The 27,882-nt window shown below is 33.5% G+C and overlaps 3 protein-coding genes across 4 annotated transcripts in view; all 3 read left to right on the forward strand.

The window, feature by feature from the left end:
- LOC113391502 (uncharacterized) overlaps positions 1–18,024 on the forward strand; it is a 38,854-nt gene extending 20,830 nt beyond the window's left edge. The window contains exons 2-11 of one of the 2 annotated variants that reach the window (XM_064219061.1): positions 606–665; positions 8,267–8,398; positions 10,331–10,444; positions 11,272–11,324; positions 13,439–13,603; positions 13,958–14,092; positions 14,661–14,699; positions 15,206–15,356; positions 15,930–16,082; positions 16,560–18,024. In XM_064219061.1, coding sequence (XP_064075131.1) covers positions 606–665; positions 8,267–8,398; positions 10,331–10,444; positions 11,272–11,324; positions 13,439–13,603; positions 13,958–14,092; positions 14,661–14,699; positions 15,206–15,356; positions 15,930–16,082; positions 16,560–16,696 — 1,139 coding nt within the window. In that variant the 3' untranslated portion in view covers positions 16,697–18,024. The remainder of the gene's footprint in view (positions 1–605; positions 666–8,266; positions 8,399–10,330; positions 10,445–11,271; positions 11,325–13,438; positions 13,604–13,957; positions 14,093–14,660; positions 14,700–15,205; positions 15,357–15,929; positions 16,083–16,559) is intronic. The other variant, XM_064219062.1, reaches the window with a different exon arrangement.
- The window catches only part of LOC113391499 (RNA-binding protein pno1), a 269,552-nt gene that overhangs the window by 37,795 nt on the left and 203,875 nt on the right, over positions 1–27,882 (forward strand). The window lies entirely within an intron of this gene.
- LOC113391517 (uncharacterized) lies at positions 23,073–27,637 on the forward strand. Its single transcript, XM_064219007.1, has 6 exons — positions 23,073–23,141; positions 24,333–24,512; positions 25,007–25,312; positions 25,663–25,878; positions 26,417–26,603; positions 27,476–27,637. The coding sequence occupies exons 1-6, from the start codon at positions 23,075–23,077 to the stop codon at positions 27,603–27,605; spliced, it is 1,086 nt and encodes a 361-aa protein (XP_064075077.1). The 5' UTR covers positions 23,073–23,074; the 3' UTR covers positions 27,606–27,637.

The raw sequence follows: 27,882 nt of genomic DNA on the forward strand, positions 1-27,882 counted from the left end.
CGTATTTATTAAATCTGCATCTATTCTGTATTTTAATAGTCTTTCCAGTGGTTTAATTATAAATGAACCAAACGTCTAAACATACCTGTCGTTTAGAAATATTAATAACGAGAATTAAAAATAAGGAATCAGCAATGTTTATTCTGATGTACTCTCGTATTTCTGGACTCGTAATCAAATAACAGATAGAATGACAGCTCTAAATTGGTCCGTTTGAGTTGTTTAAGTTAAAATTTTCGACATTCCCGCCGACAAAGCTATCTTAGTCGTCGAGTAATTATCGAGTCAATTGTTGTGGCTATTAATAGAACTGCAATAATTGCGGGGTTAAAGGGCAATTTGAGGACCGTCGAGCCGATCCAACGAAACGTGTCACGTGACTTTTGGCAGCCATCATTGGAAATTGTGGCGGGAAAGGAAACGTCAAATGTTACGCTATGGTTGTTGATGCGTTTAAAAATGTTTTGTTAAATGAACATATTATAACAATGACAAATAGATTTATTATTTGTTTTTCTTTTTATTAAAAATATAGTATGAATTAATACCATATCACAGTAGTATTTATTACATATGTTAATTTTTGTTTTTTTTTTCGGTTACAGCACTGAGGAGCACGCCACAATCAAATGATGCAGCGACATCAAAATATACTGCAAGAAGAGGTACATACTTTATTATTATTAATTTTTTTATGGTATAGGTAGGCGGATGTGCAAATGGACCACCTGATGGTAAGTGGTTGCCACCGCCCATAATCAGCGCTGTAAGAAATATTAACCATTACATTGCTAATGCGACACCAATATAAGGAGGAAAAATGTTATGTATGCGTGTAATTACACCGTCTCACTCTCCGTCCAAACTGGAACACAAAAATATTAAGTATTGCTGTTTGGAGGTACAATAGCCGATGAGTGGATTGTACCTCTCAGACGGGCTTACACAAGGCCCTCCCACCGAGTAAATTAAATTAATTAAATAAAAAATTATCAATCTTTCAGCTGGCCATTACTTCTTTTCTTAAAATCTGGATCTCCATCGCAGCCACCCACCGAGTCAAATCTGAACCATTCGCTTACTATTTACTGTATATATCTATTTGGAATAATAAGTTTTATATTTAGTAGTCCCCTTAAGTAAAGATTTCGTATATTATGGTCAAGTAGTTAAAAAATTTACAGCCAATGAAAGAAATAATTCGATCAATTCGACGGCGTTCTTAAAAAATAACTCAACGATATACAATCGCTTAGATGTGAACGATACAGGTCCAATTTCGAATTATAATAATAAAATGATTAGATTTAATTAAATAAATTACAATTAATAAGGTTCTAAATTGAATAAATATCTTGTAGTGTCTATATTAACAATTTCGTGTAGGTCTACGATAGAGCCGAGATGGCCCAGTGGTTAGAACGCGTGCATCTTAACCGATGATTTCGGGTTCACCACTGAATTTTCATGTGCTTAATTTGTGTTTATAATTTATCTCGTGCTCGGCGGTGAAGGAAAACATCGTGAGGATACCTGCATGTGTCTAATTTCAACGAAATTCTGCCACATGTGTATTCGACCAACTCGCATTGGAGCAGCGTGGTGGAATATGCTCTAAACCTTCTCCTCAAAGGGAGAGGAGGCCTTTAGCCCAGCAGTGGGAAATTTACAGGCTGCTATTGCTAATGCTACGATAGACCCGATCGAAACCTATACGCAATTATAGATCGTTTAACAATAATTATTATTTAGTCGATAACATATACCCGCAAAATTCGTATAATCGAGATATTTCGATATTAAATCTATGAAATTCAATGACATGAAAGTCAACGGGCGGCCATGTTTGACGTTTACGGGTGCATTCAGAAAGTGTGGTACAAATAATAATTACGGTAGTTAGTATATTTATATTTATTTAGTTTTATTTATTTTACCGGGCTTTCATCTATTTTTTTTTTTATTAAAAAAAAAGGGCTTTTTTGCATAAGCGAATATGCCGCCCTGGTTGAGCCCGCGCTTTAGAATCGCGTAACCCTCGATAGATCGAGGTACACCGAGCTAGGTGTTGAAGCGCGCTTTTGGAGTCTGACAAGATCACTACTTTACTGTAGTTTGTACACTCAATATAACCCAAAGCCTCGAAAATAGCTACAAGCTCAGTTTCCATGATTGATACCTCTACTTTAATTTGGAATTTAGAATACAAGTTCAAATTTAAATCCAGAAATGCAGCTCCTATTCCATATTTGTCTTTCGAACCATCTGTAAATATTTTTTCACATTTGGGGTAATTGGAATTTATGTATTTTATACAAGTATTTCGCAAACTAATTTGATGATACTCTCGCTTTGAACCAGTGAATCCTTCTATATTTGTCCTTAGAATGCTTGTCATATCAATACTAGTTACCCTCTAATGATCTAATGAAATCATGCCTAGACTTGAGAAAGAATTGCATGGTTGAGATTTGTACTCCTCGGAAATTTGTGTAAGTAAAGGTTTTTTCTTGTGAGTCCAGAATCTGTTTTGTGTAAAATCTGTTAATTTATTAATTCATGTTAAAGAAGTATTATTATGGAGTTTACTGTTTTTAAACCAAAATTTTCCTGCCAAATATAATCTTCTTAAATACAAAGGAGGTAAACAAAGTTCACTCTCCATCACATGTATGGGAGTGGTCCTTATAAACCCTCCAATGGTTCGCATTGCTCGAATTTGAATTTTGTTTTATAACAGTTGTCATACAGAAATGAACCATAATCTAATCTACTTCTGAGTAACGTTATATTAAGCATACGAATATGTTTTGGATGGACTCCTCAACTTGATCCTGCTAACACCTTAAATATATTTAAAAATTTGGACACCCTAGACACAATCTCTTTAATATGTTTATTCCATCTAAGACCACGATCCAGCCACATCCCCAGGTACTTAACATTATCCACGACTTCTAAAATTACATCATTTAGAGTAATAATATCATTGTGCAATTTATGTTGAAAGAATACAAATTTTGCTTTTTGTTGATGAAATTTCTAAATTAATATCGCGGAATTTTTTGGATATACAATCAAAAGCATATTGTAATCGGCTTTGAACGTCAACTAAATTATCAGATGATGTAAATATTACAGAATCATCGGCATATTGCGAAAAAATAATATAATCCATCGAACTAATAGTTTTACATAAATCAATTGTTGCAACATTAAATAGTAGTGGAGATATAGGATCTCCCTGTGCAAGGCCTACTCCCGTACATCTTACAATTTTAAAGTCTTGGCCTTCAATAAACAGAAATCGTTTATATAAAAATTCCCACAAATAATTACAAAGCATACTACCTACACAGCGAAGTCTTTCCTATAGAAGGTAAATTAAAAATCATTGAATATGAAACATCGTCTAATCCTGGTGGTCGTGTCCTTAGATTTTAAACACTTTTCTAACTCGTGTGTCGAAATGCTGGATTCTAATTTTAAATTTCGAGATGTACAGCAAGGATGGCATGGGATAACAAAATCGGGGGTGAGGTTATTTAACATCCATTCGGCTACGGTTTTGCCCACCATTCGCTTAGCAAATTTGTGCCCTTTTATCCATCTCATTCGCATCCACATTTGATTGGCAGTTGTTTCTTCATTTATTGAAGAGCAAAAATCCCACCATTCTTTATTTTTTGCTTTTCTAATCAGCCTTTGAACGTCAGATATTTTAGCTTTCAGTTTTTCTAATTTAACAGGTATTGGGTTTTTCCGAAACTCTGATAAGCCAATCTCCTTTCCGCTACGGCTTTAGAAATTGCCGATTTCCAGTAGGTTTTTGCGACAAATTTAGGACTAGGGTTGACAAATACCTTAGTATATGCATAAATTTGCTGCCCCATTAATTATGTTAACAAAGACATCGTAAGCTTTTTGGGGTTCAACTGGCAAACTTATTTGTACTAGGTTTTCCTCTATCGATTTCCTATATTTTTTCCAATCTGCTAATTTGTAATTTAGTTTTTTGTTAAAAATCTGGTTATAGTTAGAAGATGTTGATAATTTTATTATGAGGTGGTCGCTGCCTAGATATTCATTAGTAACATTCTAGGAAAACCCCAATGCAATATCCGACGAGACCATCGAGATGTCAGGACTCGAATGTTGTAATACTCCTTTTACAAGTTTTATGCACGTATGTCTACCATCATTAAGCGTAACAAAATCATGGTCCATTAGTGCGTCAAATATCTGCATTCCTCTGACGTCAGTCTTATTTCACCAATTTGGGTGGTGCCCATTGAAATCCCCAAGTATTAAAGTCCTTCTATGTGAAATTGAAAATATAAAATCCCAATCTGAGTTTGTTGTATAAGCACTTGGGGAGCAGTATACTGAAATTACGTTTTCTAATCTTTAATACTCTAACCGAAATAACCTCAATGGCTGTATTTCCACTTTGAATTGACAGAGGCTCCGTTTTAAAGGATTTATGACTCTTGAAACTCTCTTTTCCTTTTTCCTACTCTTCTCCCTTTCCGAATAATTAGACACACTTTCCTCAGAGTCTGTAATCATCATATTTTCTTTATCGCTGTTTGCTTCCGGTTTTTGTTTTATTTCTTCTTCTTCGTTCTTCTTGTTAGCGCGACTTGTGTTCCTATTTTACGTTGGTTTATTAGTACTATCTGTCTTCCGCGCACGAGTTGATGCAACTTGAGCATACGTCGGGCTTCTGTGGTAGATTTCTCCGGGGATTGATGATTTGTAGGTTCAGGCGTTGGGGCACGATGACCAGGATGATTTTGGTTCGCTGAGCGCGTAGCCTCCTTTGTATTAAGTTGCGGCGGGACAAACATTGTAATAGCCTTCCGGTATGAGACATTAAACTCAGCCATTATTTTCCGTATCTTTTTTTCCCTACGATATTCCGGGCAGTTACGATCTAACGCGATGTGGTCTTTGGTGCAGTTAATGCACTTATATACTGTCGTTGGGCAGTTATCATGTTTCCCACCACACTTTGGACAAAATACTGTTTTCGAAGGACACATCTTAATAGTATGCCCGAACCGCCAGCATCTAGAGCATTGCGTCACTGGAAATATATAAGGCTCAACTTTCACTTGCATGCTACAAATGTGTATGTAGGCAGGCAAAGACGGCCCTTTAAATCCAAGCCTGACTGCTTCACTATCTGTCCAACCTTCTACTTCAGCCCGACGCTTAAGTCTTTTCAAACTAGCTACCTCACATACGCTCGTGATCGCATCTAGCAATTCGTTTTCAGACAAATTAAGCTCTATGTGTTTGATAACACCATAGGGAAGAGCCACTTCCATCGGTCGTTGAAATCTCCATCCCAACCCGAGAAGATATTCGCATGAAATTAATTTCTTCATACTGCCCTCGTTAGTTACCTCCACGATTATTTTATAAGGGTTTATATATTTAACGCGGCTTATGTCGGTAATTCCCTGATCCCTGAATATTTTTGCTAAAGCAAATTGTTCGGGTAGAATATTTGTTGAGGTAATGCAAATATCTATAATACCCCTTACGCCTTGCTTTTCTATTTCTGATTTCAACCCATTCCTCATCCCCTTCGTCTTCCCTGATTCTTTTAGCTAGTCTTTTTTCACCGCATTCAATAATCGGTGACGGTACTATTATTTCTTCCTCGCATACTTCTTCCACTTCACTCAAGATTGGATCCACGCTCATTGCGATAAGGTCTAAATATCACTAACCGGTCCAGTCCACTAGAACCGGCCGTTAGCAAACAATTCCGAGAACTGATAAGCGATACTCACGATATACTACAAACAATGAAACGCGTCCAAGCAATATAACAATTACTCGCACACTTTTTCATCTAGTTATTTAATAATATTACTATTTGACAACAGCAAAAGATGCTTTTTAAGTTGCAACGGATAACAGATCCACTTTATATTGAAGCATATGTACATAAACAACATAATTTAGCCATTATCACAGTTTTATTTTCTGCTCTTAAATGATATTTGAATCTGCCAGTCCCATCAATTTATAATTTCTTTAAATTTATTAATTATTGTAACATATATTACTGAATCTTATTTAAATGAAACACGGATCTATCCCAAAGGGTTCTCTTCCAGCGGAACTTACAGCACTGGGGCATTCGTGATCACTCGATTTAATATTTAATATGAAAATAAAACATATCTGTAAAATAAATACATTACATAAAGCTCACATCAATGAGTTCAAATTTAAATTGAAGAATTATTACTTTGAATACAATATTATAGAATCTACGTATTCTTAACAGACAAAATAATAAATAATATCAGGAACCAAAAAGGCGTAATAGTTAACATAGTATTTTTAATTAGTTTATTTATAAATTTGATGATTGGATTTAGTATTTTTTTTTTTATGTTAATATATACTTTAATGAAAATTACATGTCATAATATAAAATTTTGTTGGCAATATTTGACGAACAGTTGACAATTGCAAATGCGTTTTGGTTCTATCTTAAGATTTAAAGTTCGCACGTGACATTGGCGAAATACTCTGTGCCTTTTTGGCACAAATAAAAGCCAAAAAAAAAAAGATTTAAAGTGGTCAACAATATTAACTTTATGACTATTTGGTTCGTAGTAGTTTGTTTTTAAAACTTGTCAGTTAAAATGTCATCACATCGCGTTTATTTACATCGCATAATACTAAAAAAGTTAAAACTACAAAGTTTTTATATCAAATAAATGGTTTAATGAGATATATTGACCATATAATTTTATAATAATTTTGTTTTTCCTTTAATACATAATTTAGTATTTTTATTTAGTAAATATCAGTTTACTCAAGTCAAATATTTAATGAATAAGGTAATGTGTTCTTAGTGTTGCATGCTGAAACAACCTTTAACCTATTTAGTAGGTACATACATACTATTCGGGGAATTTTATATTATTTGTATATTGGAATTGAATAATTAAATTCAAATGTCTGGCGGTCAAATTTGGATGCAACGTTAATATGTAAAATTCGGGAGAAACACTTTTGACGCAAAAGGTTTTACTTCTGACTCATGTGCTGAAGTTAACTGTTTAATTATTTATCAGTACAGCTAATAAGATAAAGCCAAAAAGGGATTATAGATCTATTCAAATAAGGGCTCATACCTCGACCTTAAAATATAATTTTTTGAATATAATAAACTTAAAAAAAATTTACTTAGTCGTCTCACGCACCCTAAGACATCTTGTAAGTATAACAACAAATGCGAGCTGATAATTAAAACTGGAGGGGCGCCTCTTCGTCAGTGAATATATTATCTACGGAAGATTCTATACATAACTACTGGTTTAACAGTAGCAAAGTACAACTATTTTTTCTGGTATTTTTCATTACTGCTGTTGTATTTTGAACTTTTCGAAACTTATTGTTCTGATCAGTGTTTAGTATCTAGAAGGTTCAAATTATAAGATATTTATGAATTGAATTCAGCTCAAAATTTCGAATTTATAAATTATAGTAAGCCATCAAAATCGGTTAAGTCTATCAAAAGTTATGACAGCTTAAAGTTCACGTATATTGTTGTGTGTGAAAACTAATAACGTGCAGAAAATACAGAAAAAAAATGAGGAAACAACTCAACTTAGCCCTTGATTTACTTAAAAACCCTACATTTTTCTGAATATATTTCGGAACTAGTCGTAGCTCACGGCTTTGCGATTTAGGGATGGTAGTCTGGTGTTAGACATAAAAAAGCCTATGTTATCCCTCATGGGTCAAACTTGCCTCATACCAAAATTTGATCAAATTCGGTTTAGTCGTGAAAGAATTGGTCAATTTTAATATATTTTTAGGGTATATATTTACAATTACTATATATTTACTTGGTCGTAGGGCTTTGTACCCACTCATCTATTCTACCGCCAAACAGCAGAACTCAGTATTGTTGTGTTCCGGATTGAAGGGTGAGTGAGCCAGTGTAACTACAGACACAAAAGACATAGCATCTTAGTTCCCAAGGTTGGTGGCGCATTGGTGATGTAAGGAATGGTTAACAATTCTTACAGCGCCATTGTCTATGGACGGTGGTGACCACTTATCATCAGGTGGCACATATGCTCGTCCACCTACCGATACCATAAAAAAAACAATGGTTTGAATTATGTTAATATTCATTTAATCTTATCTCAAATTCGAGAAAATTAATAATTATACTCCTAAGTATCAAGATAACAGTACTTTATTAATTACTTTTTTTTAATTACAGATTCCAATAAATTACCAGTCGGCTTAGAATGTTTGCCGGGATCAAGATGGAAGAGCAAGTGTAACAGTTGCACCTGTTCTGAAGATGGTCATCCTGCATGTACTGACATGGCGTGTCCTGGTCAAGAGGATGGTAAATAGTTTTATTCATTTGAAAAGGAAGCAGTAGGAAATTTATAACGATTACGTTATATAAGCGTTAAGTCATGATCATTGGAGTCTCTAAGGGGACAATTTTTGACCCCAAATATTTCGAATACTATATTATTGATGCAACTTTTGTTGTTAAGGAACTAATACGTTCTCTATTGAAGGCCATTATCTATGGTCATCGCAATTAGTGTAAGCTATTATTCATTGCCATTGAGCTTCTAATCATGGGATCTAAGTCATTACTATTCTCGTGCCTGTAATTATACAATTTAATTGCCGTTAAGTGTAAGTGCCCAATGGAACTACATATAATTACTATACAAGTAATTATATGTAGTTCCATTGGCCACTCAACGATTACGATAAAAATAGATAACGAATAGACGGATGCGGCGGTCGGGAAAAATATTGCAAAGAGAACGATGGCGAATGTATATTTGGATCTACATTTTAAGGAGGCTGACTATCAAATGGGAGACCTAATGTAAGTGGTTACTATTCATGCATAGACATTGCAATTGCAATTATAAACAAATTGGTACAAAGTTAATACGCAACCACGGGTTCTAAAATTTGTTGTTCCTTGGACCTTTGACTCGCTCAAGTCTAAAAAATGGCACACAGCTACACAATTTATATTGGCAGTAGATATACATCAATGGAACGTCAGCGAAGATGTTATTAAAAAATTTGAAGTAGAATTTTAATGGATAGAAGTAGTTAAATGGAATGTTATATTTAAATAAATATATATTAATCAACAACTATTTGTAGTGCATAATACAGCAGAGCTAGTCGCTAATTCCATGGAATATTTAAATCTAAAGTTTTTTTATCTTTATTCCCCCTGCCATTGGAACATAACATAGGTTGAATGAGCTAAGATGGCCCAATGATTAATGATTGTGGGTTCAAACACAGGCAACCACCATTGAACTTTCATGTGCTTAATTTGTGTTTATGATTCACCTCGGCGGTGAAGGAAACCTGCATGTAGACACGCAATGCAATGCATAGAGACAATTTCAAGGAAATTCTGCCACATGTGTATCCACCAACCCGCATTGGAGCAGCGTATGCTCCAAAACTTCTCCTCAAAGGGAGAGGAGGCCTTAATCCAGCAGTGGGAAATTTACAGGCGAATGTGTATGTATAGGTCGAATAGCTGCAAAAGTAACTGATAATCTTCGTGTAATTCAACACGCATTAAGCCAATAGGGATTTTGGGAGTAACATGAGTCATAATGAGTAATTGCGTCAAGTGCGAATGATCAGTAATCTCCAGGTGACTTTGAGAGTATTAGCGTTATTTTAAAATACGTGTCTTCATGACATAAATTTTATCTTTGAATCAATTTAAAAAGTCCTGAAGTCTTTATTTTAGATAGATAAAATAAAAATAATAGTGAATTTAATACTAATAATAATTAATACTAATTAAGTAGCAAAAGCTATAGTTAGGTTACCTAATGGTTCGTTAGGCTGCCTTTAGAGTAAATCAAAGGAATGCCATGCCACGCCTGCAGACGTGCTGCGCCACGAGCCGCGACACGGTACGCGCCGCACCTCAAGTTTCATAAATATTGTCGTCTTTACAAAAACGTAATAATTTATATAATAAACGTTTTCATATCGCAAGTCGGTGAATTGTAAACGGAATTTTAAAATACGAAAATTCGTTAGTATCACTAATCACTATCAAATATCAGCTGTTTCGAGTGCGAACGCGGGTCACTGGAGGTCACGGGCGTTGACGCATTAGTAACGAGCAGTATTCGTTCGATACCGCGACGGGATATAATTCGATACTTTAATTACTTATTAATTATGATTCTTTATTGACACTACTGCTCAAATAAAAAAAAAAAATTATCCTTTTTTTTTTTTAATGTAAAATTTTTTACTTTTTCAGAGCCTGAACTGACTTGTTCTCCGGATACGGCGTGGAAAGTCGATTGCAATACTTGTTCTTGTTCATCTGAAGGGCATGCAATGTGCACGAGGATGGGCTGCGGGTTATTTAGCGGTAATTCTTAAATACACTATTCTTACACATGTCCCTGCAATCGGAGGAAATATCGGGGCAGTAGTGTGAGTTATAGATACTTCTATTAGTTAATAGTTCTGATGATGATACCCCGTTGAGCATTGAACATAACGCATGAAAGTCTGTAGTCTAGTAAGAACAAGATGAGTTAGGTTGGGTTAGTTTTATATCCTCTTACCTCCTAGCGATGAAAAAAAACGTCGCAGTTTAGATACTGACTTACTTGCTTTGTACAAGCCCGTCTGGGTAGGTATCACCCGCTCATCAGATATTCTACCGCCAAACAACAGTACTCAGTATTGTTGTGTTCTGGTTTGAAGTGTGAGTGAGCCAGTGTAACTACAGACACAAGGGACATAACATCTCAGTTCCCAAGTCTGGCGGACCATTGGCGATGGGGGGAATGGTTAATATTTCTTACAGCGCCATTGTCTCGGGGCGGTGGGGACCACTTACCATCAGGTGGCAGTACAAGATATAAGTTCAATTGCTACCTTTCTTTTAAAAAATACAATCGAGAAAAATTGCGAATTAGAATTCGTATTATAATCTCGACGATAAAATTATCAGTACTGACCGATTTAGGCCACGTTGATCTCATCGAAAAATCACTAACTGCAGCCACCGTAGTACAGATACTATAGTATACATTCAGCAACTGTATACAGCTTATAATCGGATGGGATGGTAAACCTAAGGACTCAGGCTGAGGACTCAGAACGAGAATGGAAACTCTAACTTTTAAACTTCGAATAGCTTCTGAAAATTACTGGACAGATTTAATTTTTTTTTTTTTCTTTTTTCAGTAATCGATTTCAATCCTTCCGGCGATGAAAACGAGGAAGATAAATCTGAACTGGTAGGATGTGCTTCTAATATCATACAATATATTATAACATTCAGCACTTTCACACGAATAAATTCTTTTAGCAACTTAACATTGCAAATTTTTTACGGAATAGTTCTGACAATTTGTAATGATGAAGGAAAATGTGTAGGTGTTGTTGACTACGCTGACTTCGTCATTGGTTCATTTTGTTCGAAGAATCGGAATTGCGATACTAATACGGGCATGCTGTTTGCATTCTTGCTAATTTTATACGCGGCTGATTTAAATAGGACTTTGTTTGGTGGTTAGGCTTTGTGCAAGCCCGACTGGGTAGATACCTACTCATATTTTTTACTGCCAAGCAGCAATATTTCGTATGGTTGTGTTCCGGTTTGAAGGGTGAGGAGTCAGCGTAAATACAGGGGCAAACAAGGGGCATAACATCTCAGTTCCCAAGGTTGATGTCGCGCGATGTAAGGAATAGTTAAAATTTATTACGTCACCAATGTTTATGGACATTGATGACGTAATAATCACCTTACCTATAAAAATAATGACAGTTTACGAGTACATCTTATGACGGCAATAAAAAACTTGCAATGTACGTTTTCTATTACACGAACTTCGTCGTTTCTAATTTAAAAAGTAAATTAATTCATTCATCATGTCGATTTTAGACATTATCATTATTAACAAATACGTAAAACGTAACCAGCAATATTAATAATAAATCTTCATAAACCAGAAAACTTTTTGGATTGGACGTTTAACCATCACTATCAAAACCTTCATATCTAAATAATATCTGGTAAATTTTTGGGATGAAAATGGTAAACTTGATCATCATTTGTGATTAAAAGCACTTTGGTTGTGGTACGCACATTCAAGTATAAATTGAAGGATAAGTATATATTTTCACTATTAATTGAAATTTTAATTAAATTTTCGGTATAATTACAATATCTACTTATAAAGTTAATTATGATAAAATGTTCTTCCAAAATTTTAGGGTGGCGACGATGACTCGGTATATTTCGATGATCACAATTTGGTGAAAAGATCGTCCGTTTGTAAACCAAATGCATCGCTTAAAGCTGATTGTAATTTCTGTCAATGCGCTTCGGATGGTCAGAGCTACTCTTGCACGATAAACGAATGTATGGAGGCTGACGTTAGCGGTGATGTCGAAGTCTTCAAACAGGTTGAGGTGAGAACAAACTTTGATTATATTTTTAAAGGAATTGTCAATCTAATATACCATAAATGTATTGCGGAAGATATCATTCTAATCACGAAGTACATGATCGATATTTTGCAGAACTCGACGTAGGCATATCAGTTTTTAAATAATGTACATATCATATTAACCACTGCCCTCCAGGATGATAATGAGGATCAAGCGACTACCAAAGTTTGCAAGCCTCGTGGTACTTTTTACATCGGCTGCAACACATGCCGCTGCAACATTGACGGTACCAACTTCACTTGCACCAACAAACCATGTCCTCTGCCAGACGACGTTGAACTGTTCCACGAATTGCGGGTGAGAGATTCATTTATAAATGAAATTGTTAATGTTCCACTGCTTGGCAAAGGCACTCTATATTTCACTTTGCTACTCTAATGCTAAGGCCGGATTTCCGGGCTACCGGAGCATATGCCCCAGGGCCTCCACAAGGGAGGATGAATACATGTTTAGATATCTACAGTCAAATTATAAAAATATTACTATTTTAAAAGTTGCTGATACAAAAAGTAAATATATTATTGATAAATCTGACTGACAGAAATGAAAATGTTTGAATTAATTTATAAAATAATATATAGAAGCCTCCACTCCCCTGTTGCCCCAGGGCCTTCACTTCTTTGTAGCCCCAGGGCCTTCACTTCTTTGTAGCCCCAGGGCCTCCAGACATTTAAATCCGGTCCTATTATTTGAATAAATTAGTATTCCATTATTTAGATTTAATTAGTATTTTTGTTACAGGAAATGAAACCGATAGTGCCATAATTTCCAGAAGAAATTGTCGTCTATCGGAAATTGTATTTTTTATTTAATAAATCAGCTGGATTTCTTTCCGTCTTTCATTTCCCTGGCATATTTGTTTTATTAAGTTATTTTTAGGAATTTAATCATTTTGTAGGTGTTAAGGTCATCATCGAATAAATCCGTGGTATGTGCCGCTAATCGAATGTTCGTCAAAGATTGTAATACTTGTTGGTGCAATGAAGATGGCACCAGCTATTTTTGTACAAGAAAAGTTTGCATAGCCGAACTGCCCGATGATTTGAATGAAGAAAAGCCAGAGGTAGTTGGTACTTTAAATTTGGAACGCTATTTCTTTATTGAATTAAGGTTCTTTGGATGCTTTACTCTCAACATTTTAGAAGACTTGCGTGATAAATTAATTGATATCTTTGACATATTAGTGCACATTCACGTAGAAGTCCCGTATTTACAGGATAGTTTTTAATGTTTCCGTCGCGAGATGTTACTGGATCTGGAATACTGTCCTATGCGTATAGTCATTCGTAAAACTTCGTATACACGAATGTAGTACCGTTGCCGAATAAAATGTAAACGATAAAAACTAACCTGTAAAACGGACCACAGTGTGAATATAGCCTTAAAGATTATCTGTAATAAAGTCCCTTATATCCAGAATCTCCAGGAAATCAAACGTAAATGCAGACCCGATGAGGTGTTCGAGCTAGACTGTAACACTTGCAGATGTTCGCAAGACGGAACGTCATTTTCTTGCACTAGGAAGGCGTGTATGCCCGACGAAAAGGGCAAGGTGTGTTCAGTTTTCTTTACAAAGGATGTTGTCACTTCTTAAGAGATCGAAACGTCCACTACACTACTCTAGAAGTTGATTAAAGTTATGCAAGACCGAGGGTGGAGAGGGACTTTGATTTGCATCAAGCAAACTATTCTCGCCTAACTCAATCGGTTTTGTATCTGAATCAAATAACTCTTAAGTGTCTTAATTTCGACCATTACATCCGTGAGGCAGCTTTAGTAGTGTAGGGAGCGTTTTATAGTGATACATAATTTTTTATTATAATTTTGGTTGTGGATCTTTCTTTAGTTCTATTCAGTGTATTTAAATAAAGTGTTATTTACTGGTGGTGGTTTTCTTATTTAGTGTACCATTTTTAGGTCTTCCTGTACATTATTTTAAATAATTTACTTATTAACCAAAGTATCTTTGATATTATTTTCTAGATTAAGTTTACTATAATATATTTGAATAATAATAATTACTAATATTATGTTTACAAATTGAAATTAAAACTTGTGATTAATTCTTCTCTTCATTCTATTGCTTAAAGTATTTTAACATGTCCCATTTTTATTTACAGCACGTCTCGTTGAATAGGAGAATCCGAGCAACTTCGCAGGTATTGATAATGGCATCTTATTATAAAATTTACTTTAAAAAAATAACGCTTAAGTATTTCACAGCTATATTTATTTAAACTTTAAATATTAAGTTCTTAAATTTTACTTGTTTAATATTTATTGGTTACCTACAATGTTGAATTAAATATATTAAAATTTTATATTTTATTATCCAACTAACCTCTTCAAAGAGTGACATTCTTAGCACACCGCTTAGTTTCCACTCTAAAAATTTAAATATAATATGAATCCAATTATTAAAAATATCAGAAAAAAGCAGTGAAATTCAAATGAATCAAAGAGGCTGTTTTTTTTAAATATATTGGAGGGCTTAGTGTCGCTTAACTTTAAATGATCGACCTCGATTTCCTATACATAGAAAATCGGCCATCTGGTTCATTTGTATTTCTGTATGTACATAATGACCGGACTAAGTACAATGTCAAATTATGTCCTTTAAACAAAAGCTGCACAAACCAGATATAACGCGTTTGGTGTTCAGTAGGGGACGCAGAAGGCTTGCCAGCCAGGTCAAGAGTTCAGGATGGACTGCAACAAGTGCCTTTGTAACAACGAGGGACAGGACTACTCCTGCACGCGTATTGACTGTTTGGCCTTGAACAGCAACGGAAATTCTGGTGTTAGAACTAAAAGAGGTAAGGTTTTATAACCTACAACAACAAAATACGTCAAAGACAACGAATAAGTTGAACCACTTAGTGAGAATGATGATCCAATCATTCTCAACGGAGTAAATTATGAAATAGTTAATTTTACAGTAGTCAAACATGTTAGCAGACACAGATTCATCGTTTAATCTCCCAGTCTTGCTATCAAATGAGACTGAAGAGATCTTGGGACTATCACATTTACGTACTTCCATGGCATGGGATAAATATTGACTTCCAAACTTTTAGCTTAGACGATTTCTTGAAGGATTAACTCTATGACATTTGTATACTCCAACCCGAGTTTTCAGCCTCGGTAGATGTATTTTTATTAGCTGGTCAACAATTGGGGTGACTCTAGTAATACTAAGAATAATTAATAATGAAAGCCTTAAAAGGAAAATTCCACTTACTGCAGTTTGATTAAAAAATATTTTGTATTCAAAGCAATTATTAAAATTACATTCTGAGAAAAATTAACCATATTAGCATTTATGTTTGTAACGTAGATATGTATTTTATTCTAGTACAGTCGATAGTTCTAATTTGAGTAATTTTCAGAAGCGACAACGAAGGTAAAGACGGAATGCGAGCCGGGAAGTGTGTTTAATCAAGGCTGCAACCCGTGCCGGTGCACGGACGATGGAAATCACGCGACCTGCGCACTCAAACGATGCAAAGAGGACGCCAACGAGACCGACAAGAATTTACCGGGTGCATATTAACATGTTTTTTAAATCATAAATGTTAGAAGTCAGACTTATATTGTATCACAGAGTATTAATTTTAATGTTTCTATTATTAAAGTAAATTTTTGCTACTTAGCGTATAAATATATAAATATAAATATCGGACAACGGATACATTACTCTGATCCCAATGTTAGTAGCTAAAGCACTTGTGTTATGGAAAATCAGAAGTAACAGACAAGACAACATAGAAAACTAATGAACTTTTTCTACATCGACTCGGACGGGAATCGAACCCGGGACCTCGGAGTGGCGTACCCATGATAACCGCTGCACACTACTCGACCACGGAGGTCGTCAAATGTTTTATCATTCACGGACGATGTTGAAGATTGCAATGTAAATCCTTAATTTAAATAAGGTCTCCCATATAATTTAAAAACCACAACAGCCCAGAAATATTAAATAGCATATTTTAATAATATGGTGACTTCCATTGCAGAATCCGACCCAAGCTTCCGCTGCAACCCTGGCGAGCAGTACAAACGAGACTGCAACGACTGCACTTGCTCAGCCGACGGCAAAAGCGTTTTCTGCACACTTCGATTCTGTGACCACGACTTAGCGCCTACAATATAATCGTAAACAATCATCCGAAACCGAATCTCAGTGTCCCAACAGCTATAATAGGTCATACTGAATTTTAGCCATAAAAAAAAATATACGGTTAAAATTTTCACAACAAGAAATCCATTACAGTATTTAAATGAAAACAAGAATTAAATTTGACTCTGAACAATAAAATTATAAATTTTATTGTATTTCGATTTCTGAATTTCAAAAGGCCTTTGTTGAATCCTTAATTTCATAAGTGTTTAGTTCTAACACAGTTTTGATGTTCTTGTGATTTACATGAGCTCGGTAAAGTTTTTGAAACGTATCAAAGTGATCTTAGGACATATGATCATTAACGGCTTTTGCATTTTGTTTAAGGGATGAGTTAGAGAGTGCTTTGTCTTCTTCTTTCGACTGTGAAATCCATGATGACAGAAAGAGACAAATCAGTGTTTAACTAAACGCCCGCAACACGATGCTTGCATGTAGAGCCGTAAAGTTTTAAAGTATTTAATTCGTTCACTTAATTTAGTTTTTATAAGTATGTTTTCTTATATTATATAATAAGTTCAGCTAATTTTGCATTTCAGTAAACAAGTAAATAACATTTATTGTCATTGAAATAATTAAATCGTTTTATAGTATCAACTGTTTCTTTTTCATTTTATTATTATTCCAAGTGTGATAATTATTCTAGTACTTCACATACGGTCACAATTACAACAATATTGACATGTCCGACATGTTTTCTGCGCAGGTTTGCGAGTGCAAAATAATACTGCATGTAAAATATTGATTATAAATAAAACGATACATTTTTAACAGTGTTGTATTTAGGTAAGATTTAGTGTAAGATTTAAACGGCTCTTTAGGGATTACCGTCGGTCATTTTCATTTCATCAGTAACTGTTATATTGTCTTCGTATTTTATTCAATTTAACGGTAGTCGTAGGACGAAAATGATATAAAACCTTTTTTTATTGATTTCATTACACAAATCAGAGCTCATGTCAAAATGATTATATTCAAATTACGAAGTGCAATATTATTCGAAATCACAGAATCAGATATCTGGAATTATTTTTGGACTACGAGGATTTTATTCTAAATTATATTGATTAACACCATAGTAATTTAAAGTAACTTCTTCCACGGTTTCCATAGCAACCGATTATAATATCACACGCAAGCCACGTTTAGTATTGTGAGCGTAATGTTCTCGGTTATTTATCATAGGTAGCGAATTATTTTCGGCTTAAAGTAGCTTTTATACTTTAACGTATTCATGTATTAGACAATATACTTTATATGTGTGAATTTAATCACGAAACGAATAAAGAGTTTTGATTTTATGTTTTGTTTTATTATCCCTATCATTAATACCTTCGGTGTTTGCTTTTGTTGATTGGTTCTCAACCATAGTAATAATAATAGTAGATTCTAAATTAGTATTTGACAAGTAATAATACAATTTTTATTTGATATAAGAAAATTAAACTCAAAGTTTTATGTCAAGGAAAATTATAGAACGAGACTTGGTTAATTTTATTTTAAAATTAAATGTATTTGATGTGATGTAGACTTAGGGGAAAATATCGCCGCTTTACGGCTGTCCACTGTCGCAGAGACGAGGGGGTTTCTCTGTACTTTAGTACATTGGAGGTCTGTATAGGTGGGTCCACCAATCAAAATCAAATGAAAGACAAAATAGACTTTATTCAAGTAGGCTTTTATCGACATTTTACAGAACTATATTAAGGAAAACTACCACCGTTTTCAAACTGTCTGAAGTCACAACGTATTAGTACCAAGCTTTTTTTATCATCTATATAATCTTGTGTTGAATAATATGCTTTATTTGTTAATGTTTTTATAATATTAATATTAAATTGACAAAGTTAAAAATATCTGCGGAATTTTATAATAGAACCTTGCCCCAAGAAGGATTTATTAACTTTGCGGAGTCGGAAACTTGGCGTTATAAGCTTTTCCTTACGTCTGGTGTTCATACAATGTTTATCACTGATACCGAACAGCTCTCTTTTGTAAAATAAAAACAGATTCAATATCTGTACCGTTACCCCAAAGTAATATGCCATATAACATAATAATATGAAAATAACCAAAATATAATAAACGGTATCAATATCAGTTTAGTTGTCTAACTTTTCTAAAAGCATCTGTTGCGGAGCTGAGTTTTTCTATTAGGAACTATAAAAAAAGATTCCGCTGAAGTTTAGAACCTAATGCTATTCCTAAAAACACTGTAGTAACAATTATATGAAGATAAATTATAATTTTGGTTTTATACATTAGGTAGGGTAAAAACTACACATTTTGTTATTTTTTAGCATTCAAAACTAAATTATTTTGTGTGAACCAATCGTATATCTGTGATAATGCACTGTTTACATCGTTCCAGTTTGTTTTTTTACTGTGAATCTATCAGTGAAGTAGAAAAGAAGATAATTTATATATTTTAGAAATAGAAAAAGACCTAAAATGGATCCTTGTGGAACACCCATTTTTAGCATAGATCCAGAAGCCATTATTCCATTAATAAAATATTGTTATATTAATGTAAGCTGTCGGGGCTTTCGGGTCCCCCGAAGAGACCGAATATGTTAGAAAACCCAAGCTATTTCCTCAAACCTCACTGTATAACATTTATTTTATAAAAGTATTTTTTTAGCAATTAATTAGATTTACTTTACTGGAGATTAGACTTTAATTTCCTAAAATATCAACAAATATTAGTCTTATCGTTAACATGAAATTTTGTAGTCATTGTAGACATCGTAAAATTGATTGATCCAATAAAATTTGCGTATCAAATCTAAATTTAAGAGCAATTGTTTTGGGTGATGTTGATTAATAAATTTGAATCATGCATTGGATATTGATACTAATATCCATTTTACTTTTACTTTTATGGAAAATAGAGACTTTACTAAGTGAGTATTATTATGATTATTTTAAAATAGGATTCCATCATTATTGTTTTGTTTGATGTATCATCGATAAACAACGTACATCGTTAACATCATTTAGATAGACTTTATGTACATCAAAAATAAAAAAGGAACCAAAATTTATCCCTGAGGAACGCCCGCCCATTTTTAGCACATACATAGAAGATATTATTTCATTGAGTTTTTTAGGCATTTACGTCTCTATTCAACCGATTGAAGTATTGTTTACACAATATCAAAAAGACATAGGGTATATAATACCTGCTCTCATTCCTCACACGCGGGCCAAGCCACAGTTTGTTAATAACTTGGGAATGGGGTAATTTTCAAAGACATTTGTAAGTTCAAACTTAGAATTTGTGTGTACGCTCAACACAATAGGGAGCATTTGCCCTTTTTCATTTTCAACGAATTTTATAAAAAATATCTTCTGTAGTATTATTAAAAAATAAAATAATATTCTTTTATAGATTTTTGAATAATTTACATGCCTAATGAAATTTGCTAGTAAATTTGCAGAAAAAATGTATACCTACAGCATCAGTCAAAGGACCTTGTCACACGTGCGTTTGTAATTCAGAAGCTGTGTTTGAATGTCACGCTACATGTCAGAGACCGAAAAATGGTGAGCCAATAATAAAAACATTTAAGATACGTCCACGATTCTATTTTTTATTAGGTCCTTAAGTGATAATCTTTTTTTTTAAATATTTTTCCACAGTGAATCCAAGAAAATCTGTCAAAGACGAATGTCAAACGTATATGATGTACAAATTGGGAGAACTCTTCTGTACGTGTAACTATAATGGAAGATGGATGTCTTATAACTGCAGAGAAACTTTCCAATATCTTCGAACCAATGAAATTATGGCCAAAGATAACTTAAGATCAAATATTACTTGTACGCCTAATGCCTTATTCTTGGTAGATTGTAACGTTTGTCACTGCGATGATTCCAGTATCATAAAATCATCTTTATGCACGAAAAGATCATGCTTCGGAGGACACAAAGCTGATCTCTGCAATTTTGGAGATTTCCTTCGAACCAATGAAGAGATATGTATTTGTAGCGATATTAATTATTACATCGATCGACTTTGTGTTAAAGTAGACGGTGAAACAATCCAAGAAATAAATAATACAAAAATCGACCAAATAATCAAAAATATAAACACAAACCGTAAAAGTATGACGAAAATACTTGCTTTCCGTATCAAAAATATACAATAGATTGCAACAGCTGCATGTGTGACAGCGAAGGAGAATTATTATGTTCACATGAAATTTGTAAAAGTCAGAAATTAAAATCATAAACTAAATACAGGGATAATGATTACTTTAAATTAACTGAAGTTGAACACGAGAAAGATGATTGCAATCCTGGACAAAAATATAGATTTAAATACAACAAATGTGTTTGTACTCAAAAAAAGACTTTATCTTGTACAACGATGGTATGTTCAGAGGATTTTAATGATTAACTTATTTTCAACATATTTCATTCTCATAAACGGTTCAAACGATTAAGAAGCAAAATCAAATACAGATTCCAATTTGGTTTACCGTCATTGTTAAATATAATACGTTTAATTATTCAATGATCATCGTTTTATTATTAATAAAGGTTTTAAATTTTTACAAACATATTTTACATGTTCCAATTTAAATTCATACTTATTATGTTTTCAAAACTAAATCAACCGTTTCAGTTTATTTACTTAATCAAATATAGTGCGATAAAAAAGTTAAACTGGTTTACATAGTAATAATTATGTCGTCCTGTCCACGATACGACTTCGTCCACGATAGTCCAATATCAAGGAGACTGGTCAACTATAGACTACAAATTTTAGTGCCTAAGTTTGTGTGCAAGCAGGTGCACTCTCTGTCCCTCTCTCTTATAATCTGATAAGATGGCAAAACCAAAAGCTTGCTTTCCAAGGAGCGGGAATGAATACCAAATTCCGAGCTGAGAATTTCTAGATTGAAAAACCCAAGAACATGTTTATCGGCCCGACCCGGGTCCCGACCTCAGGTTACCGGTATTCGTGGTCTTAGCCACTAGACCGACGAAGAAGTCGATATATATAGCAATAATTTAACAAAACGATTTTAATGTCTTCATCAGATTTCTGACATAATGTTAGATCCGTTATAGTTACGTAGTTAAAAGTAATAAAAATATACAATTTATTTATTTTCACAAGAGTATGTAAATAAGGCATCAAGTATATGAAATATGCGCACCAGTAATTAGTTATTATTAATTATTATTAATAATAATTATTTATCAATTAAAGCCAATTTCATGGAGAATAAAAACATTTCTCTTTGTTTTATTTTAATTTAAATTTCTTCGCCACTAAAAACAACCTTTTTGTATAGGATACATAGGTATAGGATGAACAGAGCGGGACCAAATACATGCCCTTGCTGAACGCTTCTATTAGAAGTAACAATAATTATGTTGTATTAATTTCAAATCGAACGAATCGATTACAACACGCGTATGATAACAAACCTAGTACATTAATAACTTTCAATTATAGATACTATTTCTATCAAAGAAGGAATGGAAATAAACAAACCATACATATTTAATCAGCTGTATTGTGCACTAGAAATATATCTTGATTAATATATATTTATTTATGATACAACACTATCCCACTTAACTACTTATATCCCCTGTAATTAATTTCCAAAGTTCCAATAACAGCTTCGTCGACGTTCAAAACGCCATTTTTTCACAAATCCATTATGAAAACTATAGATTATATTCAAGCTTTCGACCAATTATATCGCGTCAATTGGATGTCTTATGTTGTTTATTTGTTCTCTTGTCCTAGCTATAAAGTTTCACTCGTATCCGTTCCGCCGTTCCGGCGTGATTGAGTATCAATAATTTGGTACTATTAAAACTTCGTGCCTATGTAAAGAATGGCGTGTTACTGGTCAAAATCAGAATGTCACCACTACGCCTTGTCAACAACAATTCGCTATCTAGTATTGAATATTAAGAAGATCGATATTATTATTAATAACCATTACTGGAAGTTGTGTAATATTTTGTGGTAGAAATATATGCATAGATTTTTATAGATATACTTAGATAGTTTAAATATTTATTAATTGGACACACATCTAAAATAATCGTAATGAGTTTTGATGCCTTGTTGTGCCTTTAAAGTAAGGTTCTGTAATTATTTTTAACAGAACCTTACGAGACAAAACCTTCATCAATAGTTAGTATGCAATAAAAGAATAAATTAAATTTTAATTGGCTGTAGAAATTCCTATAACTCTTATCGTTAACATGGAATTTTGTATCCATAGCAGTTAATTAGCTTTAACGTATGAAATTAGTTTGTTTAATTTAACTTTTAGGGCCGTTATTATTGCCAACGTTTAATCGTTTATTTAGTGAAATATGTATTGGATAGCGATAATAATTACAATTTTTCATGTAAATTTGTGGAAAGTAGAGTCTTTATTATGTGAGTTGTGCATGATTATTTTTTACACTCAGTATTCCTTAACTGGCTTTAGTGTTGCTTTTGGTCTTATCTAACACTCAATTTTTACCCGTAATATTATTACGATTTTTTGTATATATTTTATTTACCTTAATTATATTAGAAATGCTAAAGTTTGGACGAGTTGATGTTTCTTAGTCAATCGCACCAGATCGGCTGAACATTCGGATTTTAATGAAACTTGGCGCAAAGATAGATTAAAATCTGTAATAACGCATTGATTACATCTTATCCCGAGTATATACCTTAACACTCCCCTCCTCCCTCAACCGTGGGCGGAACCCAACATAAAATCACAGTTTACTAATTACATGATAAACACGCTTAATGAAATTTTCCAGCGAATTTCCAAAAACCATGCGTACCTTTAGCATCAGTAATAGGCCCATGTCACAAGTGCGTTTGTAATTCAGAAGCTTTGTTTGAATGTCGCGTAAGGACTTGTCAGAGACCGAAAAATGGTGAGCCAATATTGCCGTGGTATAACAAAAATGCCGTTAACTGACATCGGATCGATTTTCAACTTTTGATGGCATATTAATAAGAAAAAAGAAATCATCAAATCGACATAACGTTTTAAAATATAATTTTATGGTCTTATCATCGAAAATGTAAACCTATCGATATAGGTTTACATTTTTACCGCGTTTTCTGCTCATAGCTCGGAATAACAGAATAATAGAACAAAATGTAAAGTAGTTAATTAATATAATGCGGGTAATATTGGTGTGGTGTGATGACGAGGCCTTTACCGAGCATTGAAACATTTATGGACAAATATTATTTAATTTGTCCTATAAAAAATGGCATTCCATGATATTCTATTAGGTCCAAAACAAATCATTATGCTTTTTTCCATGGGTAGATAGGTAGGACAGGCAAATAGGTGATCTTATCGTATGTGTATGTATGTGATCACTGCCCATAGACATGTAAGAGATTTACATCGCCAAGACGACACCAAACTTGGGAAATAGACGATACGTACCTTATACCTGTAGCTACAATGACTTATCCTTCAAACTGGAACATAATAATACTATGTATTACTGCTTGGCGGCAGAATATTGTGTTGAAAAGGCGGATCCTTATAAAGGCCTACCAACAGTTATCTATTTTGATTAAAAATACTAATTTTATTCTTGTTTACAGTGAATCCGATTAAATCTGATAAATACGAATGTCAACCGCATATGACCTATAGATTTGAAGATATCATCTGCACTTGTAACTTTGAAGGAAAATGGATGTCTCATAACTGCAGGGAAACTTTCCAGTACCTTCGACCCGATGGAGTCACGGCCAAAGATACTTTAAGATCAAATATGAGTGGTACGCTTTGTATACGAAAATTCTTCAGCTGAAAAAAAGCTGATCTTTCCAAATTTGGACATCAATTTTGAACTAATAATGAATTTATTTGGAGATGCTTTTTGAACCAATGATTAAACCTGCAATTGTAGCTGTATCAATTATAACATCGACATACTTTTTATTGAAGTTTTAAAAAATATATTCACGATATTATATTAATATCGTGAATATTCAATTCAATTTGAATTGAATATCGTGAAGATATTTTTTAAGTTGATTCCAAAGTCTAACTCATAAAGGGTTTTTGTAAAGTTAATTAATTTTGATTTTTTATTGATTCATCGTCTAATCTATGATCTAATACATGTTTATTGTTACTTTATTGGTGTTAATTGTATGTATATTTGATAAACTCTTAATAACGACTTAGCATATTGGAATTTATTTCATGCTTTATATGATATTCATGTGTATATATATTTTTGGATTTTAAATTAACTTTATTATTTTAGCTAAATATTATCAAGTCAAACATAACGAATTGCCAGAGATTCAAAAAGGGCAGAGCTGTGTGCCCGGTAAACAATATAAAATGTCCTGCAACACGTGCAGATGCGGAGACAATGACACCCTTTTGTGTACCAAAATGGCTTGTCTGGAGAGGACGATACTAAAGGGAGTTGGAGATGTTAGAAAATATGATCGATTGAAAATAAAAACGAAAAGATATAACAAATCGAATAAGAAACCAGAGAAAGAAATGATTAAGAAAAATAAAAACAGTTTACCACAATTACCCGAAGGCGACTGTGTTCCTGGTAAAATGTACAAGAAAGTTTGTAATAAATGTTTTTGCAACGATCAAAAAGTGGCTGTCTGTACGAAGATTTGCAAAAAAATATTATCTAGTAAGTATCGAAATAATTAAATCTTAATAGTTTAATTTATTGTACAGTCATTCATGTCCTCAGCCGTGGTCTTCACTGTGATGAGACTTATGCGAACAAAAAGTTCCTTGAAAAAATGACTGAGCTCTTTGGGGTCGAAGATGGCGGTTGCAACAGCCAATGTTTATTTGTAATAAATGCACTTTCCCCAGTGCGGGTTATGTCAACGTCAGCATGGGCTACGTTGTCGTATGAAATAATTATTATTTATGTTTTCATAGATCGAGTAAATGATGAGGAAATCGCTCAAATCGAAACTCGTTCAGCGATAGATATACCACAGTTGCCGCACATGGGCACTGAATGTGAGCCCGGAAAAGTATATCGCGTGTCGTGTAACCTTTGCTTCTGTTCACAAGGACATAACCTCCTTTGTACGATGAAGTATTGTTTGAATGTGAACGATTATGCGGAAATCCATGCCCACAAACTCACAGGTATTGATCATGTGATTTATTCTTAACCGATTTTGCTAAGGGACACCATCTGGAACATATTTTAGTTTAATAAAATCGAAGGCTTCACAGATTTTTTTGAGGCCATTTTTTTGAGGCACTCCTCTCGAAACAATTTTTTTAATAATTTGGAATAAGATACGAAGAATCTATACATATAATAAAATTGAAGTGTCTGTTTGTAATGTATAATAATATATAATAATAATGTATAATACAATAATGTATAATAATCGCTTTTTACTAAATGCATATGTATACACGATACATATACCAAAATAGCATTTTATACAATTTTTGTCTGTCTGTCTATCGTTTTATTCCGACTAATTTCTGAAACGGTTGGACGGATTTTGACGGGACATTCACTAGCAGATAGTTGATGTAATAAGGAGTAACTTATGCTACTTTTATTTTAGAATTATATATAAAATTAAAATAAAGTCACGTTGCAATGTCCAAATAACTGAAATTCAAACGGTGCACGAAATAAAACGAATGCTTGCTTATTATTTTTCAGGGCAGCCATGTACAGAGGATTACAATGAACTTTGCAGTAAATGTAAATGTGTAAACAATCAAAGCGAATGTAATGCGATAGACAGATGTACTCCGTCCGAAAAACAGACACTGTCTTCGACTCGGGCTAAAATAAAATTAACCCTCGATGTTAAGAAGGATGCCTGTGAACCTTTAGCGTCTTATAAGTAATTATATTTGTGAATTATCTTTATTTGAAATATTCATCATCCTCCTGCCCTTATCCGAATTTTACTTGGGGTCGGCGCAGCGTGTCTTCTTCTTCCATACTTCTCTGTCGGACGTCATCTCACAAGTAACATTCTTTCTAACCATATCGTCTTTCACACAATCCATCCTTCGTTTCTTTGGTCGTTGGTAAATATTATGTGCATTAAATTAATAATCTATACATATAATAGAATTGGAGTGTCTGTTTGTAATATTAAAATAACCCATTTTTACTAAATGCATATGTATGTATACACGGTACATATACCAAAATATATTTTTTTACAATTTATGTCTGTCTGTCTGTTTGTTCCGGCTAATCTCTGGAACGGCTGGACCGATTTTGATGGGACTTTCACTGCGAGGTAGCTGATGTAATAAGGAATAACTTAGGTAAAACAATAACTTATTTTCTAAATTCAAACGCGTACGAAGTCGCGGGCACAGCTAGTATAATAATAAAACATGAAACTTTGACCTACTATAAGCCAGGCTTAACGCAAGTTCACCTGTATTTCTTTTTTCTTCTCATATGGGACGGCTAACCGACAAGACCCGAGACAGGTTAGGTTCTGAACCAACGGGTTTACGTGCTATTAAATGTGTTTTTATTTGCATTTTTCGAAAGTTTTTATATTTTTTTAAAGTATTAATTAATTATGTTTAATATTTCTTATGGCGCCAATGTCTATGGGCGGTGGTGATCCCTTACCATCAGGTGTATCAATATCATCAATACCATAAAAATGTTTCAGTTTCCCGTATCGTAGATATAGTATAATAATTACGAGGAAACGTCTAGCAAGAGTAATGTTTTTTTTTTTTTTAGAATCCATTGTAACGATTGCTACTGCCAATCGGACGGCACTTTACGGTGTACTCAGAAAGTCTGTCTAAATTATTCGCAGACAAAAAAATTGCAGGAAAGAGAAACTTATTTGGAAAAACATGGTCTTTGATTTTGTAATCACATATATTTAAATAAATTAAATTGATTCAATTAATTAAATTGTCTCTTTTGAAATAAATAATCGAATAAACTGTTTATTAGTATTTATAGATACTAAAAAAATGTAAACTGAAAAAAGGAAATGAATTGCCATTTAAGAAGTGGATAAACTGAGAAATGGCAACTTCTTCTTTATTTGGAATAGCTTGATTTCAGAATGCATAGTTCATTCTCATAGGTATTATCAATTCATTGACTATATTTCCCTATAAAAGATACGATTCTTT

The sequence above is a fragment of the Vanessa tameamea genome, chromosome 25 (genome assembly GCF_037043105.1).
Source record: "Vanessa tameamea isolate UH-Manoa-2023 chromosome 25, ilVanTame1 primary haplotype, whole genome shotgun sequence".
NCBI classification, from domain to species: domain Eukaryota; kingdom Metazoa; phylum Arthropoda; class Insecta; order Lepidoptera; family Nymphalidae; genus Vanessa; species Vanessa tameamea.